The sequence below is a fragment of the Somniosus microcephalus genome, chromosome 5 (assembly GCF_052327205.1).
Source record: "Somniosus microcephalus isolate GS21.2 chromosome 5, FLI_Smic_1.0, whole genome shotgun sequence".
Taxonomy (NCBI): Eukaryota; Metazoa; Chordata; class Chondrichthyes; order Squaliformes; family Somniosidae; genus Somniosus; species Somniosus microcephalus.
The window spans coordinates 4,936,379-4,950,049 of NC_140991.1; the positions used below are offsets into that span (position 1 = coordinate 4,936,379).

Sequence of the window (13,671 nt, forward strand, 5' to 3'; positions counted from 1 at the left end):
TGATGTATTGTAATAAGTATTACCAGATTTAAATAAAAGATTAGTACTACCATATTTAAATAAATATGTTCGACACAAAAAAAGAAAAAAATAAGTTTAAACAAGGCCCCAATATCTCCGTGTGCCCCGTGGGAATGCGGGTTCACATGGGGAGCCCGTGGGCCAATGAGACCATTCATTTACTGCCGGTTAAACAGGGGATAAAAAGGGGGAGTCGGCTCTACAGCCTCACTTATCTGGGAGCCTTGCTTGTTAGAATGGAGGGGCTGCGGGTTCTGGGCTTGTTCTTTCTTACAATCTGTTCATCTCAGCCGCCCTCTCTCCTTCTCCCCGCCGATCAATGTTGGCTGTCTCCCAAATTCCGCCAAGACTGCGGGTTTGGGGGAATTGAAGGCAGTGAGTGTGTGCGGAGAGGCTGCTGCTTTGATGCCGGGAGCCGGGATGTGCCGTCGTGTTTCTATTCACTCCACAATCTGCCAGGTGGGTGTATTCTCGGCTCGCCTATATTCTGGGCCAGGGCTTCCCAGGACCAGCCGCAATCCAACTGCACTGGGGATTCCCTGGACAGTATCCACTCTCTCTCCTCCTGTCCTGAAACATCAGCTGGAGTCTCCAACCTCTCCAGTCCGGGAGCTGGCGGGTTTAGGAACCGTGTTCAGTTCTACAGTTTGAAAGTCTGATCATTGAGATCCTGACCCAGGATCTCTCCTTCCTTCTCTATGCCACTTGGGACTTCTGATGGTTGAATTGCGCCCCAGGATAGGAGGGCAGAGTGAAGATCAGTCCCTGGCTGGCACTGACCGGACAGGCTGTGGATTTGATGCCGGTCTTGTGTAACCAGTCCAGTAGGGATGGAGTTGGTGACCCGTCTCCATTAGATGGAGAATTGGGGTGTGGACGGGGAGAGAAGGAAACTAGAAGCCGGTGCTGCGCTGGGCGGAGTTTCTCCCCCTCCCGGTAACGGTTCCCTTGCCATTCCCCGTGCAGCAACTAACCGCCTTTCATTGACTCTCTCCTGCAGTGTGCACCAAGGATGGGCGGGTCCTGATCGCCATCTCCAAGGATTTGACGCTGCCTCCTGTAAACCTGACAACGGTCCATCTGAAGGATGGACACGGAGCGGAGTGCAGTCCGACCGTGGCCTCTGCAGACACTGTGCTCTTTCAGTTCGCAGTCACTGAGTGTGGCACTACTCAGCGGGTAGGTATTGTGGGCTGGGAGCCCCATCAATGGCTGTCAGTCGGGTGGGAAAGAGGGGGTCTAAAGGGCAATGGGGGCCCTTAAAGACACTACATGTGATAAGGCAATGGCAGACTTGCTCAATTTCTCTGTAATGATGGTCTTCTGTCTCTTGTAGCTGGACGGGGTGAACGCCGTCTATGAAACGGATGTGTTGGGTCAGTTTGAGATCTTGGATGGAGCTTTGGGATCGGTGACCCGGGACAGCCCCTTCAGGTGAGACTGGGAGCACATGGAGCGGGTAGAGAAGGTGAGGAGCTGAATTCTCCAGCCGTGTCCGTTCTCTTGCAGGCTCCATGTCCAGTGCAGTTACAAGGGGAGCCAGGAGTCTGAATTGCAGGTGAAGCCCAGAGTTTACAGCCTTTCTCCGCCACTGCCTGCCACTGAGGCCGGGATCCTGGTTCTGGAGCTGAGAATAGCGAGAGGTAGCGAGTGCTGCTGATGGTCAGTGTCCAACTTCAGGCTCTTTCTACAAATAGTGGCCGTCCTTCATCTTTCTCTTTCCAGATGGTGGCTTCCGGAGCTGGTACGTGGCCAGTGACTACCCGATCCTGAGTGTGCTCCGGGACCCCGTGTTTGTGGAGGTTCGAGTCCTGAACCGGAACGATCCGTCCCTTGTGCTGGTGCTCAATGACTGCTGGGCGACCCCCACCCCCGAGCCGCATTCGGGGCTCCGATGGGACCTCCTGGTGGGCAGGTAAGGCAGCGAGTGAGGGACCTTGGGGCAGGCTGGTGATCGGGGAGGGGGGCGACATGGACTGGGTGAAGGAACGGCCAATAATCAAACCAATCTGAGCTCCAGGTTGACGATTGGTGACTTGAATGGACTGGTTTCTTTATCCAGTCTAATCTCGGGACTTTGCTTTGATGTGCCGCTGTAACTCTGTAGTTGGGAGTTCCAGGTGCCCTCTCCATATAACCCGCTCTTTCTCTGTTCCAGGTGCCCCTTTACTGGTGACAATTACAAAACCCGCCTCCTCCCGGTAGACGCCGCTTCCCATTCGCCGTTCCCAACTCACCACAATCGGTTTGTAGTCAGCACTTTCGCTTTCTGGGACCGAGTTTCGGGCCGGGCTCTGAGCGGGGAGGTGAGTTTCCTTCAGTCTTTCTCTCTGGCTCTCTTGGTTGAACTTGTTCCCTGGGTCTTGCTCACAGTGAGGAGGCCCCTGTTGACCCTTTGACTGTAGAAGCATGAATCTCCTGACTGGGAGCTGTGGCACTGACCACACCGCACTGTCTCTTTCCAGGTTCACTTCCACTGCAGTGCTGAGGTTTGCTTCCCTTCCACCCGAGAGAACTGCACGGCTCCCTGCAGCCCCAGTAAGTAGCTGGGATCTGACTAGAAACTGAACCCTGATGGGGAGGGGTGGGTGTGGGGCATCTGGACACTGGGCTCACTCGGCAAGGGCCCAACACTGGGCACAGGAGCAGTGTCCTCAATCTGCCCGCTCAACTCTATCCCAGTTAGTCTACAGCAGGATGGCAATCTGGCTCAGCGGCTCTGAGCACATCTTGCACTGGTTCTGAATGGAATCCACCTCTGGCCTTAAACATTGATCTAGCATCCTGCTGTCACCGGGAGTTCCAGGGTGGAACCGAACCGATATCTGGGGGAGACTTGGGCAATGTGTGTATGTCCAGTGTAACCGCTGGTCAAACTAGTGCTTAAAACGGGCCTCTTTCCCTCCCCCCGCCCCCAGGAGACCAGACTGGCCATTGGACCCGTCAACGACTGCAAACTTTGCTGGGTTGAAGCGGGTCTTTCTGAGAATAGGGAGTGAATCTTAGTCTGACAGTGAGGGAACCGTATTTAACTAGTACAATCTCACTCCGGTACTCACTGCCCGAGGGTTTTTGCATTGGGCCATCGGATTGACCATCTGATTTGGGGCTTCAGACAGCTGCACATTGAATCGCCCACCTTGAACTCTTGTCTCTTCCTCTTGTCTCCCCCAGAGAGGCGAAGAAGCGCCGATGACCGGGCTGGGTCCTTGGTGACTGCTGATGGAGCCATCATTTTCCTGGAAGATGAGAGATTGGCTGCTGGGATCCACCGGGAAGAGAAAGGTAAAGGAGGCCCCTGCTACACTCTAGTGATGGAGTAACTAGTGCCCATCTAAGCCTCCCTTCTCCCCACAGATGCTGCTGCTGATTCCCCCTCCCGTGTTCTTCCTGGAGTTGCGGTTGGGGTAGCTCTGCTCTCCGTGGCCCTGTTGGTCGGGACTGTTGCCATGTGGAAAATGGACCATCGCCGCAGGGTGGGCTCCGAGTGCAGCTCCGTGGAACTGTAGATGTGTCTGTTGGATAATAAACCCCTGTTATACATGAAACCTGATCTCGTTATATTCAAAGTTCTGGCTGGATTTTACTGTCCTGGTGTTAATTGGTAGCCTGTTTTGGGAATCTATTGGGCCGCTTCTCTCAGCTGCCTTAACAATTGTGCCTCCCAAAAAGAAATCAGCCAAATTTGAGTTCCAGAGCAGTTTTCTATTCGTTCCTGGGATGTGGGTGTCACTGCAAGGGCCGCGTTTATTGCCCTTGTGGTGGTGGTGAGGTGCCTTCTTGAACTGCTACAGTCTGTGGTGAAGATACACTCCCAGTGCTGTTGGGGAGGGAGTTTCAGGATTTTGACCCAGTGATGAAGGAATAGCGATACTGTATTACCAAGTCAGGATGTTGTGATTTGTAGGTGGTGGTGTTCCCATGCACTTGCTGCCCTTGTCATTCTAGGTGGAAGAGGTCACCGGTTTGGGAGGTGCTGCTGGAGCAGCCTTGGCGAGTTGCTGCAGTGCATCTTGTAGATGGTCCACAGTGCACCGGTGGGGCAGTGATTGTGTAAGATGGTGGATGGGGTGCCAATCAAGTGGGCTGCTTTGTCCTGGATGGAGTAGCGCTTCAAGTGGTGTTGGATCTGTACTCATCCAGGCAAGTGGAGAGTATTCCATCACACTTAGTCTTGAAGTCCAGATGCTTGGAGATTACTGGATCTGTGACTGGAGCCTGGCAGAGATACAGGTCTCCAGGCTCCCGTTGTTTCACTGGTCAGGGGTGATGTGGGTACATGTGACTGGCATTCTCTACAGATAAACTACAATAAATGGTTGGGTTGGGCCTCACTAAAGCGGCAGTGGAAACATTGGGCTAGAAATTCAGTTGTTAGCGCCGGAGAAGTGGGGCGCAAAGCAGCTAGCACCCAGGCATGGCGCGATCTGCGCCTCTCGTGAACTTCAGTCAAGATTTAGCGGCCGCGCAAAACTGCAGTGCCCACTCAGAAGCGCGCACAGATCCTGAAGTCATTTCATGGTGCAACGCCCTTGGTGTGCCCTGATCTGGAACTTCAGTGGCACCCCCTCTGTGCGCCTGGCGCCCCAGCAACTGGTAGGGGGAACGGTTCCCAGTTGCTGCGGGGGGTGCTATTTAAAGGGGACTCCTCCTGCATTATAAGTGGCAGCCATTTTGTGCCAATCCTTCTGGGAGAGACAAGGGGAGAGAGCGTTCTGCTTTGACTCAGTGCTTGCACAGGTACTTCTGGCTTTAGGCCAGAGCTTTGTACTTGGATTTAACTTTCAGTGCCACAGCCTAGAGTCACCACATCTAATAGGGGCTGCAATGGGTGGAAACGTTGGCTTTCTGCATTGCATTCAAACGACTCGGATGCCGTGAGTGCCAATCGTGGCCAGACAGAAGGGCCAACAGGTGTTGGCACAGGAGGCCATACCCACCCAGGCTATACCGCCAGCAGTTCTCATATCTGAACATGTCTGAGGAGTAGTGTTTGGAGGCTGTGATGCAGAAGGGAGGTGGTCACTGAGATCTGCCACCTGCTTCGCAGAGATCTGCAGCCACAGATGAGGAGCAGGATGTCTGTCGGTGGCAGTGAAGGTGATGGTGGCTCAACTTCTATGCCACTGGCTCCTTCCAATCTGCTATTGGGGACATTGCCAATATCTCCCAGTTCGCGGTACATTGCTGCATCCAGCAGGTGACCAATGCCCTTGTCAGAAGACCGAGGTTCTGCTGAGTGAGTTTGAGCAGCTAGGGGTCAAATTAAAAAGCAGAACCACAAGGGTAATAATCTCTGGATTACTACCTGAGCCACGTGCAAATTTGGCTAGGGTAAATAAAATTAGTTAAATATGTGGCTCAAAGCCTGGTGTGGGAGAAATGGGTTTTGCTTCCTTGGACACTGGCATCAGTACTGGGACAAGAGAGAGCTGTTCTGTTGGGATGCACTTCACTTGGCCAGTGCTGGGACGAGTGCTGGCGAATCGAATAACTAGGGCTGTAGAGAGGGCTTTAAACTAATTAGTGGGGGGCGGGGGGGAGGTTTTAAGAGCTAAAAATGACAGCAGAGAAGGCAATAGAGTAAGGTAGCAGTGGGGGAATTAAAAACCAGAGCGTGTCAGGAAGGGACAGAATGTATAATAAAGGTAAAGTAGTAAAAGCAGGAATAAATTGCCAAAACATATTTGAAAGTTCTTTATCTGAATGCACGCAGCATTCGTAACAAAATTGACGAGTTGACGGTACAAATAACTACACATGGGTATGATCTGGTGGCCATTACGGAAACATGGCTGCAAGATAATCATGACTGGGAACTAAACATACAAGGGTATTTAACTATTAGGAAGGACAGACCGGAAGGAAAGGGAGGTGGGGTTGCTATGTTAATCAAGGATGGAATCACTGCAATAGTCAGAAATGATATTGGGTCAAAGGATCAGGGTAGTGAAATAGTTTGGGTGGAGATGAGGAATAAGAAGGGGGGGGGAAAAGTCACTAGTGGGTGTAGTCTATAGGCCTCCTAACAGTTGTAACTCTCTGGGTTGGATTATAAATCCGGAAATAGTTGGGGCTTGTAATAAGGGAACAGCTATAATCATGGGGGATTTTAACTTTCATATTGACTGGACTAATCAAATTGGGCATGGCAGCCTTGAGGAAGAGTTCATAGAGTGTATTAGGGATGGGTTCCTTGAGCAGTATGTAACTGAACCAACCAGGGGGCAGGCAATCTTAGATCTGGTCCTGTGTAATGAGACCGGATTAATAAAAAATGTCCGAGTAAAGGATCCCCTTGGAATGAGTGACCATAATATGGTTGAATTCCAAATTCCGTTTGAGGGTGAGTTGGATCTCAAACCAGCATACTGAGCTTAAATAAAGGAGACTATGAAGGTATGAGAGTAGAATTGACTAAAGTGGACTGGGAAAACAGATTAAAGTGTAAGACGGTACAAGAGCAGTGGTCTACATTCAAGGAGATATTTCACATCTTTCAAGATAAATATATTCCACTGAGGAAAAAGGGAGTAAAAGAAAAGACAGCCATCTATGGCATGGTAAAGTAATAAAGGATAGTATCCAACTGAAAACAAGGGCATATAAAGTAGCCAAATCTAGTGGGAGGATAGAAGATTGGGAAGCATTTAAAAGCCAGCAAACAATAACTAAAAGATTAATTAAGAAAGGGAAGATAGATTATGAAAGTAAACTAGCAAAAAATATAAAAACATAGCAAGAGATTCTACGGCTATATTTAGAAAAAGAAAAAGGGTGGCTAAAGTGAACGTTGGTCCCTTAGAGGATGGGACCGGGACACTACTGGTGGGGAACATGGAGATGGCAAAGATGCTGAACAAATATTTTGCATCAGTCTTTATGGTAGAGGGCACTAAATATCCCAACACTGGACAAACAGGGGGCAATGAGGGGGGAGAGAGGAGCTAAAGACGATTAAAATCACTAAGGAGATGATCTCAGTAAAATAATGGGACTTAAGGCGGATAAATCCCCCGGACCTGATGGCTTACATCCTAGGGTTTTGAGAGAAGTGGCGGTAGGGATTGTGGATGCATTGGTGATTATTTTCCAGAACTCCCTGGACTCGGGAAAGGTCCTGGCAGATTGGAAAACTGCTAATGTAACACCCTTATTTAAGAAGGGAAGTAGACGAAAAAGCTGGAAACTATAGACCAGTTAGCCTAACATCTGTGGTTGGCAAAATGTTGCAGTCCATTATTAAGGAAACAGTAACAGAGCATTTGGATAAACATAATTTAATAGGACAGAGTCAGCATGGTTTTATGAAGGGGAAGTTGATGTGCCTTCAATAACCACGAAACTAGAAGTTTTAGACTTTAACAAGTTGGCTATTAATCACTAAGATCAGAGCTAACATCTCAACACACTGACTGGCTCGCAGGAATGAGTCATACAGATCCTGGGATCTTTATGTAAGAGAAGTCAGGGGCGGAGCCAAGACCTGGAACATTCCAGGTTAGTCAGGAAAGAGGAAGTGAAACTATACACTGTGTGGGGGAGGGTAATATACATGAGTGCAAAAACGAATACAGGCAAGCCAAACACATTTCATTACATTCACCCCTTCTTTAGATTTAGTCCATTGGGGTGATGTTTCTTCAAAGTTGGTATAAGTGAGTCTGTCAGGAGGTTTTGCGGTTCTCGGTGATTGGCGCAAAGCCGGTTGGGGTGCCTCTAGGGGAGTGGATTCTGGTTCCTCTGCTGTCCGGGCCTCCGCAGTGTCTTCCAGGTTATCTGCAGTGTCCTCCAGGTTAAAGTTGGGTATTGATACCTCTGGGCGTCCTGTCTCTTTTTGGTGTAGGTCTTCCTCGGGTAGTCTCTCATCGTTCTCTCCGCTCCCCGAGGGAGCGAGGTCTTTTATGGAAACAGTGTCCTCTCACCCGTCAGAGTATTCGATATAGGCGTACTGAGGGTTTGTATGGAGGAGCTGTACCTTTTCCACAAGGGGGTCCGTTTTATGGCCTCTCGCGTGCTTCCGCAATAGTACTGTCCCCGGAGACATCAGCCACGCGGGTAGAGATATGCCCGAGGTAGATTTCTGGGGGAAAACGAACATCTTTCGTGAGGGGTAGCGTTAGTGGCTGTACATAACAGAGACCTTATGGAGTGGAGCACGTCTGGGAGGACTTCCTGCCAGCGGGAGGTCGGAAGGCCTTTTGACTTTAAGGCTAACGTGACAGCCTTCCAAACAGTAGCATTCTCCCTTTCCACTTGCCCATTACCCCGGGGGTTGTAGCTAGTGGTTCTGCTAGTGGCTATCCCCTTTGAGAGCAAGAACTGGCGCAGTTCGTCACTCATAAATGACGTCCCCCTATCGCTGTGTATGTAGTTCGGCATGCCAAACATGCAGAATAGATTACAGAGACACTTGATGACTGTGGCACTGGTCATGTCTGGGCAGGGAATGGCGAAGGGGAAGCGGGAATATTCATCGATGATATTGAGGAAGTATACGTTACGGTCGGCAGAAGGAAGGGGTCCCTTGAAGTCCACACTTAGGCGCTCGAATGGCCGTGTGGCTTTGATAAGGTGTGCACGGTCAGGCCTGTAGAAACGAGGCTTGCATTCCGCACAGATGCGGCAGGCTCTGGTCATTGCCCTGACCACCTCGATGGAGTGGGGTAGATTGCGGGACTTTATAAAATGGTATAGTCGGGTGACCCCCTGGGTGACAGAGGTCGTTGTGGAGACCCTGTAATTTGTCCGTATGAATGCTGGCACACATTCCCCGTGATAGGGCGTCTGGGGGTTCATTAAGTGCTCCCGGCCTGTACATAATATCATAGTCGAACGTGGATAGTTCGATCCTCCACCTGAGTATTTTGTCATTCTTGATTTTCCCCCTTTGTTTGTTATTAAACATGAAAGCCACCGACCGCTGGTCGGTGAGCAGGGTGAAACGTTTGCCGGCTAGGTAGTGTCTCCAGTGCCGCACTGCCTCCACTATAGCCTGTGCCTCCTTCTCGACAGAAGAGTGCCTGATTTCAGGTCCCTGAAGGGTTCGGGAGAAGAAGGCCACAGGTCTCCCAGCCTGATTGAGGGTCGCAGCTAACGCAAAGCCTCATGCATCGCTTTCGACTTGAAAGGGAATGCTTTCGTCCACTGCACACAGTGCAGCCCTTTCAATGTCCTGTTTGATACTGGTGAAAGCCTCCCGAGCTTCAGCTGATAGTGGGAAGGATGTCGATTTAATGAGGGGTCGGGCCTTATCAGAGTAATTGGGCACCCATTGGGCATAATACGAAAAAAATCCCAGGCACCTTTTTAAAGCTTTGGGATTGTGTGGCAGGGGCAGTTCCTTTAGGGGGCGTAATCGGTCAGGGTCCGGTCCAATTACCCCATCTTCCACCACACAGCCGAGGATACAGAGACGGGTTGTGTTGAAGACACATTTGTCTTCGTTGTAGGTTAGATTCAGCTTTAGGGCAGTTTTTAAAAATCTCGCAAGATTTAGATCGTGGCCTTGCTGGTTGTGCCCGCAGATAGAGACATTCTCCAGATAGGGGTAGGTAGCTTGTAGTTTATTCTCGTCAACCATGCGGTCCATCTCACGTTGGAAGACCGAGACCCCATTTGTTACCCCGAAGGGCACTCTGAGAAAATGGTAGAGGCATCCGTTCGCCTCGAAGGCGGTGTATGGGCGGTCCTCCGTTCTAATGGGGAGCTGGTGATACGCGGATTTGAGGTCGATAGTCGAGAAGACTCGGTATTGCGCGATCTGGTTGACCATTTCTGATATGCGGGGTAAAGGGTAGGCATCCAGCTGGGTATAAATATTAACAGTCTGGCTGTAGTCAATTACCATCCGTTTCTTTTCGCTATTTTTAACTATGACTACTTTGGGCACGCCACGGACTGGTACTGCATTCAATAATGCCTTCCCGCAGGAGTCTGTCCACTTCCGCCTTGATAAAGTGTCTGTCTTCCAGACTGTACCGTCTACTTTTGGTCGCTATGGGCCTACAGTTCGGAGCGAGATTAGCGAATAGAGGGCGGGCTGATTTTTAAGGTTGATAGGCCACAGACTGTGAGTGGCGGCTGGGACCCGCCATATGCTAGCGTGACACTTTCGTGGTGGCACTGGAAGTCCAGGCCCAAGATTACATTAACAGAGTTCTGGCATCACGAGGAGTTTAAAATCCTTGTAGTCCGTGCCTTTTACAGTCAGTGTTACCACACAGTAGCCCAAAATGTCCGAAATGTGGGGCTTAGCAGCCATAGCAATTCTGCTCCGTGTAGGGGTTACCGTTAATGAGTGCTGCCGTACCAGGCTAGGGTGGATAAAACTCTCGGTACTCCCACAGTCAATTAAACATTTCGTTAAATTCCCGTTTACCTGTATGTCCATCATGGATTTTGTCAACGGGTGTGGAATCGCGGACCAATTCGTCAGAGTACACGTTGGCCATCATGGCCTTGCAGTTACAGTCCCGGACCAAGTCCTTTAGGCCCTGTAAGAAATCGTCCATTGATTCCTCAGGTCGCTGCTTGCGTGTAGCCAGCAGATGTCTGGCGTACACTTCGTTTACTGGCCTCTGGTATTGGGCCTTCAGGATAGTGATGGCCTCCATGTAAGAGGTGGCGTCCCGGATGGACGAATAAATCCGATGATTAACGCGAGTAGTCAGTAGACTCAGTTTATCTACCTTGCTAGCGGATGAGGCCCTCGCGAAGAGTTCGAAGCATTTGAGCCAGTGTCCAAATTGATTTGATGCTTCAGCAGAATATGGATCCAAGTCCAGACGCTCTGGTTTTAGGAGTCGATCCACCCTAGTATTCTTCAGTGATTAAAATTGATGTGCCTTCAATAACCACAAAACTAGAAGTTTTAGACTTTAACAAGTTGGCTTTTAATCACTAAGATCAGAGCTAACATCTCAACACACTGGCTCGCAGGAATGAGTCATACAGATCCTGGGATCTTTATGTAAGAGAAGTCAGGGGCGGAGCCAAGAGCCAAGACCTGGAACATTCCAGGTTAGTCAGGAAAGAGGAAGTGAAACTATACACCGTGTGGGGGAGGGTAATATACATGAGTGCAAAACGAATACAGGCAAGCCAAACACATTTCATTACAGAAGTCATGTTTGACAAATTTGCTCGTATTCTTTGAGGATGTAACATACAGTGCGGCATCGGCAGCGGGTGGAGGCGGAGCTGAGCGGCAGAGCGACTACAAGAGGCCCCAGAGGCTCAGGTAGGCCTCCGTGCGGCATCGGCAGTGGGTGGAGGCGGAGTCGGGACCAGCGGGAGCAGCGAGGAGGAGCTCGGGAGAAAACCCGGCGACCAGCGAGGCCCGAGACCAGTCGGGAGCAGTGAGTCGGAGCCCGGTATAAAAACCGGAGAGAGGCGAGGCCCGAGACCACAGCTGGGGCAGTCGGGAGAGCAGGAGGCCAGTAACTGCTGGGGCAGTCGGGAGAGCAGGAGGCCAGTAACTGGAGTTTAAAAGCTCACCTTTCGCGGGCTTTTTCTTTCACAGCTGGTGCAGTCGGGAGAGCAGGAGGCCAGTAACTCTTATATAGGTGGAGCTGTTGCTAAACCCGAAACACTACAGTGTAGTGTCTCCCACCCTTCCACCTCCTCTAACCTTTTAGGGGTTAGGGGAAGTTGAAAAGGTAGGTTCAATTTATTTTATTTCAGGAGCCTAACCTAGGTGGAAAAGGTTCCAGGACAGGAGGCGGCAGTGAAAATACAACACCAGAAAACAGGTAGGTGACTGGTTGGTGAGTACTTTCACAAACTTATTCTAAGTAGAATTCAATAATTAAGCTAAATCATAGTAAATAAAAGGGTATTGTAAGGGTTAAGTCATGGAAGGGCAGCTCAGACCCGTGTCATGCTTCTCCTGTGCCATGTGGGAAATCAGGGACACTGTCCCTGACAACTATGTGTGCAGGAAGTGTGTCCAGCTGCAGCTCCTAGCAGACCGCATGGCGGCGCTGGAGCTGCGAATGGACTCACACTGGAGCATACGCGATGCTGAGGATGTTGTGGATAGCACATTCAGTGAGTTGGTCACACCGCAGGTAAAGGCTAGCTCAGACAGTAAATGGGTGACCAAAAGGCAGGGTAAAGGCAGGAAGGTAGTGCAGGAGTCACCTGCGGTCATCTCCCTCCAAAACAGGTTTACCGTTTTGGGTACTGTTGGGGGAGATGACTTATCAGGGGAAGGCACCAGCAGCCAGGTTCAGGGCACCATGACTGGCTCTGCTGCACAGAAGGGCGGGAAAAAGAGGGATAGGGCTATAGTGATAGGGGATTCAATTGTAAGGGGGATAGATAGGAGTTTCTGTGGCCGAGACCGAGACTCCAAGATGGTATGTTGCCTCCCTGGTGCAAGGGTCAAGGATGCCTCGGAGCGGGTGCAGAGCATTCTGAAGGGGGAGGGGGGATCAGCCAGTTGTCGCGGTACATGTAGGTACCAACGATGTAGGTAAAAAGAGGGAGGAGGTCCTACAAGCTGAATTTAGGGAGTTAGGAGCTAAATTGAAAAGTAGGACTTCAAAGGTAGTAATCTCTGGATTGCTACCAGTGCCACGAGCTAATAAGTTTAGAGAGAGTAAGATAGATAAGCTAAATACGTGGCTTGAGCAGTGGTGCAAGGGAGAGGGATTTAAATTCTTGAGGCATTGGAACCAGTTCTTGGGGAGGAGTGACCTGTACCAAGGGGACGGTCTACACCTGAACTGTGAGGGAACCGATGTCCTCGGGGTAATATTTTCTAGGGCGGTTCGGGAGGATTTAAACTAATTTGGCAGGGGGATGGGAACCTAGGTAGTGGAAAAGAGGGAAGTCATATGAAGTCAGAAATAGATGGTAGAAAGGTGAGAAGCAATAAGCAAAGGAGAGAAACACAAAGGGCCAAACTAATTCATAATGAGAGTGTGAAAAAAGCAAGCCTGAAGGCTTTGTATCTTAATGCTAGAAGCATTAGGAACAAGGTGGATGAATTAGTTGTGGAAATAGAGGTAAACAAGTATGATTTGATTGGGATTACAGAAACGTGGCTGCAGGGTGGGCAAGGCTGGGAACTTAACATCCAGGGATATACAATATTTAGGAAGGATCGGCAAAAAGGTAGGGGAGGTGGGGTAGCATTGCTGGTAAAGGAGGGGATTAATGCAATGGAAAGGAAGGATATTAACTCGGATGAAACGGAATCTATGGGTAGAAATGAGAAATAGCAAGGGGAGGAAAACGTTAGTGGGTGTGATATATAGGCCTCCAAATAGTAATATGGAGGTGAGGGAAGGCATAAAAAAGGAAATTAGAGAAGCGTGCGATAAGAGCACAGCTGTCATCATGGGTGACTTTAATTTACATATTGATTGGACTACCCAAATTAGTAAAAATTCTGAGGAGGAGGAATTCCTGGAATGTTTTCGGGACGGTTATCTGGACCAATATGTCGAGGAGCCGACTCGAGATCAGGCCATTTTAGACTGGGTATTGTGCAATGAGAAGGGACTTATCAGCAATCTTCTTGTACGAGGCCCCTTGGGTCAGAGCGATCATAATATGATCGAGCTCTCAGTCGAGATGGAGAGTGAGGAAATTGAATCAGAGACTAAGGTCCAGAACTTAAATAAAGGGAATTACGAGGGT

At 49.9% G+C, this 13,671-nt stretch overlaps 1 protein-coding gene across 1 annotated transcript in view; it reads left to right on the forward strand.

Annotated features, from left to right (window-relative positions):
* Positions 1–227: 227 nt before the first annotated feature.
* Positions 228–13,671, forward strand: part of LOC147116827 (uncharacterized) — a 47,071-nt gene continuing 33,627 nt past the window's right edge. Inside the window, exons 1-8 of the mRNA XM_085987240.1 lie at positions 228–480; positions 1,022–1,200; positions 1,358–1,455; positions 1,531–1,664; positions 1,747–1,936; positions 2,180–2,327; positions 2,487–2,559; positions 3,196–3,306. Of these exons, the coding sequence (XP_085843366.1) occupies positions 258–480; positions 1,022–1,200; positions 1,358–1,455; positions 1,531–1,664; positions 1,747–1,936; positions 2,180–2,327; positions 2,487–2,559; positions 3,196–3,306 (1,156 nt within the window). The 5' untranslated portion in view covers positions 228–257. The remainder of the gene's footprint in view (positions 481–1,021; positions 1,201–1,357; positions 1,456–1,530; positions 1,665–1,746; positions 1,937–2,179; positions 2,328–2,486; positions 2,560–3,195; positions 3,307–13,671) is intronic.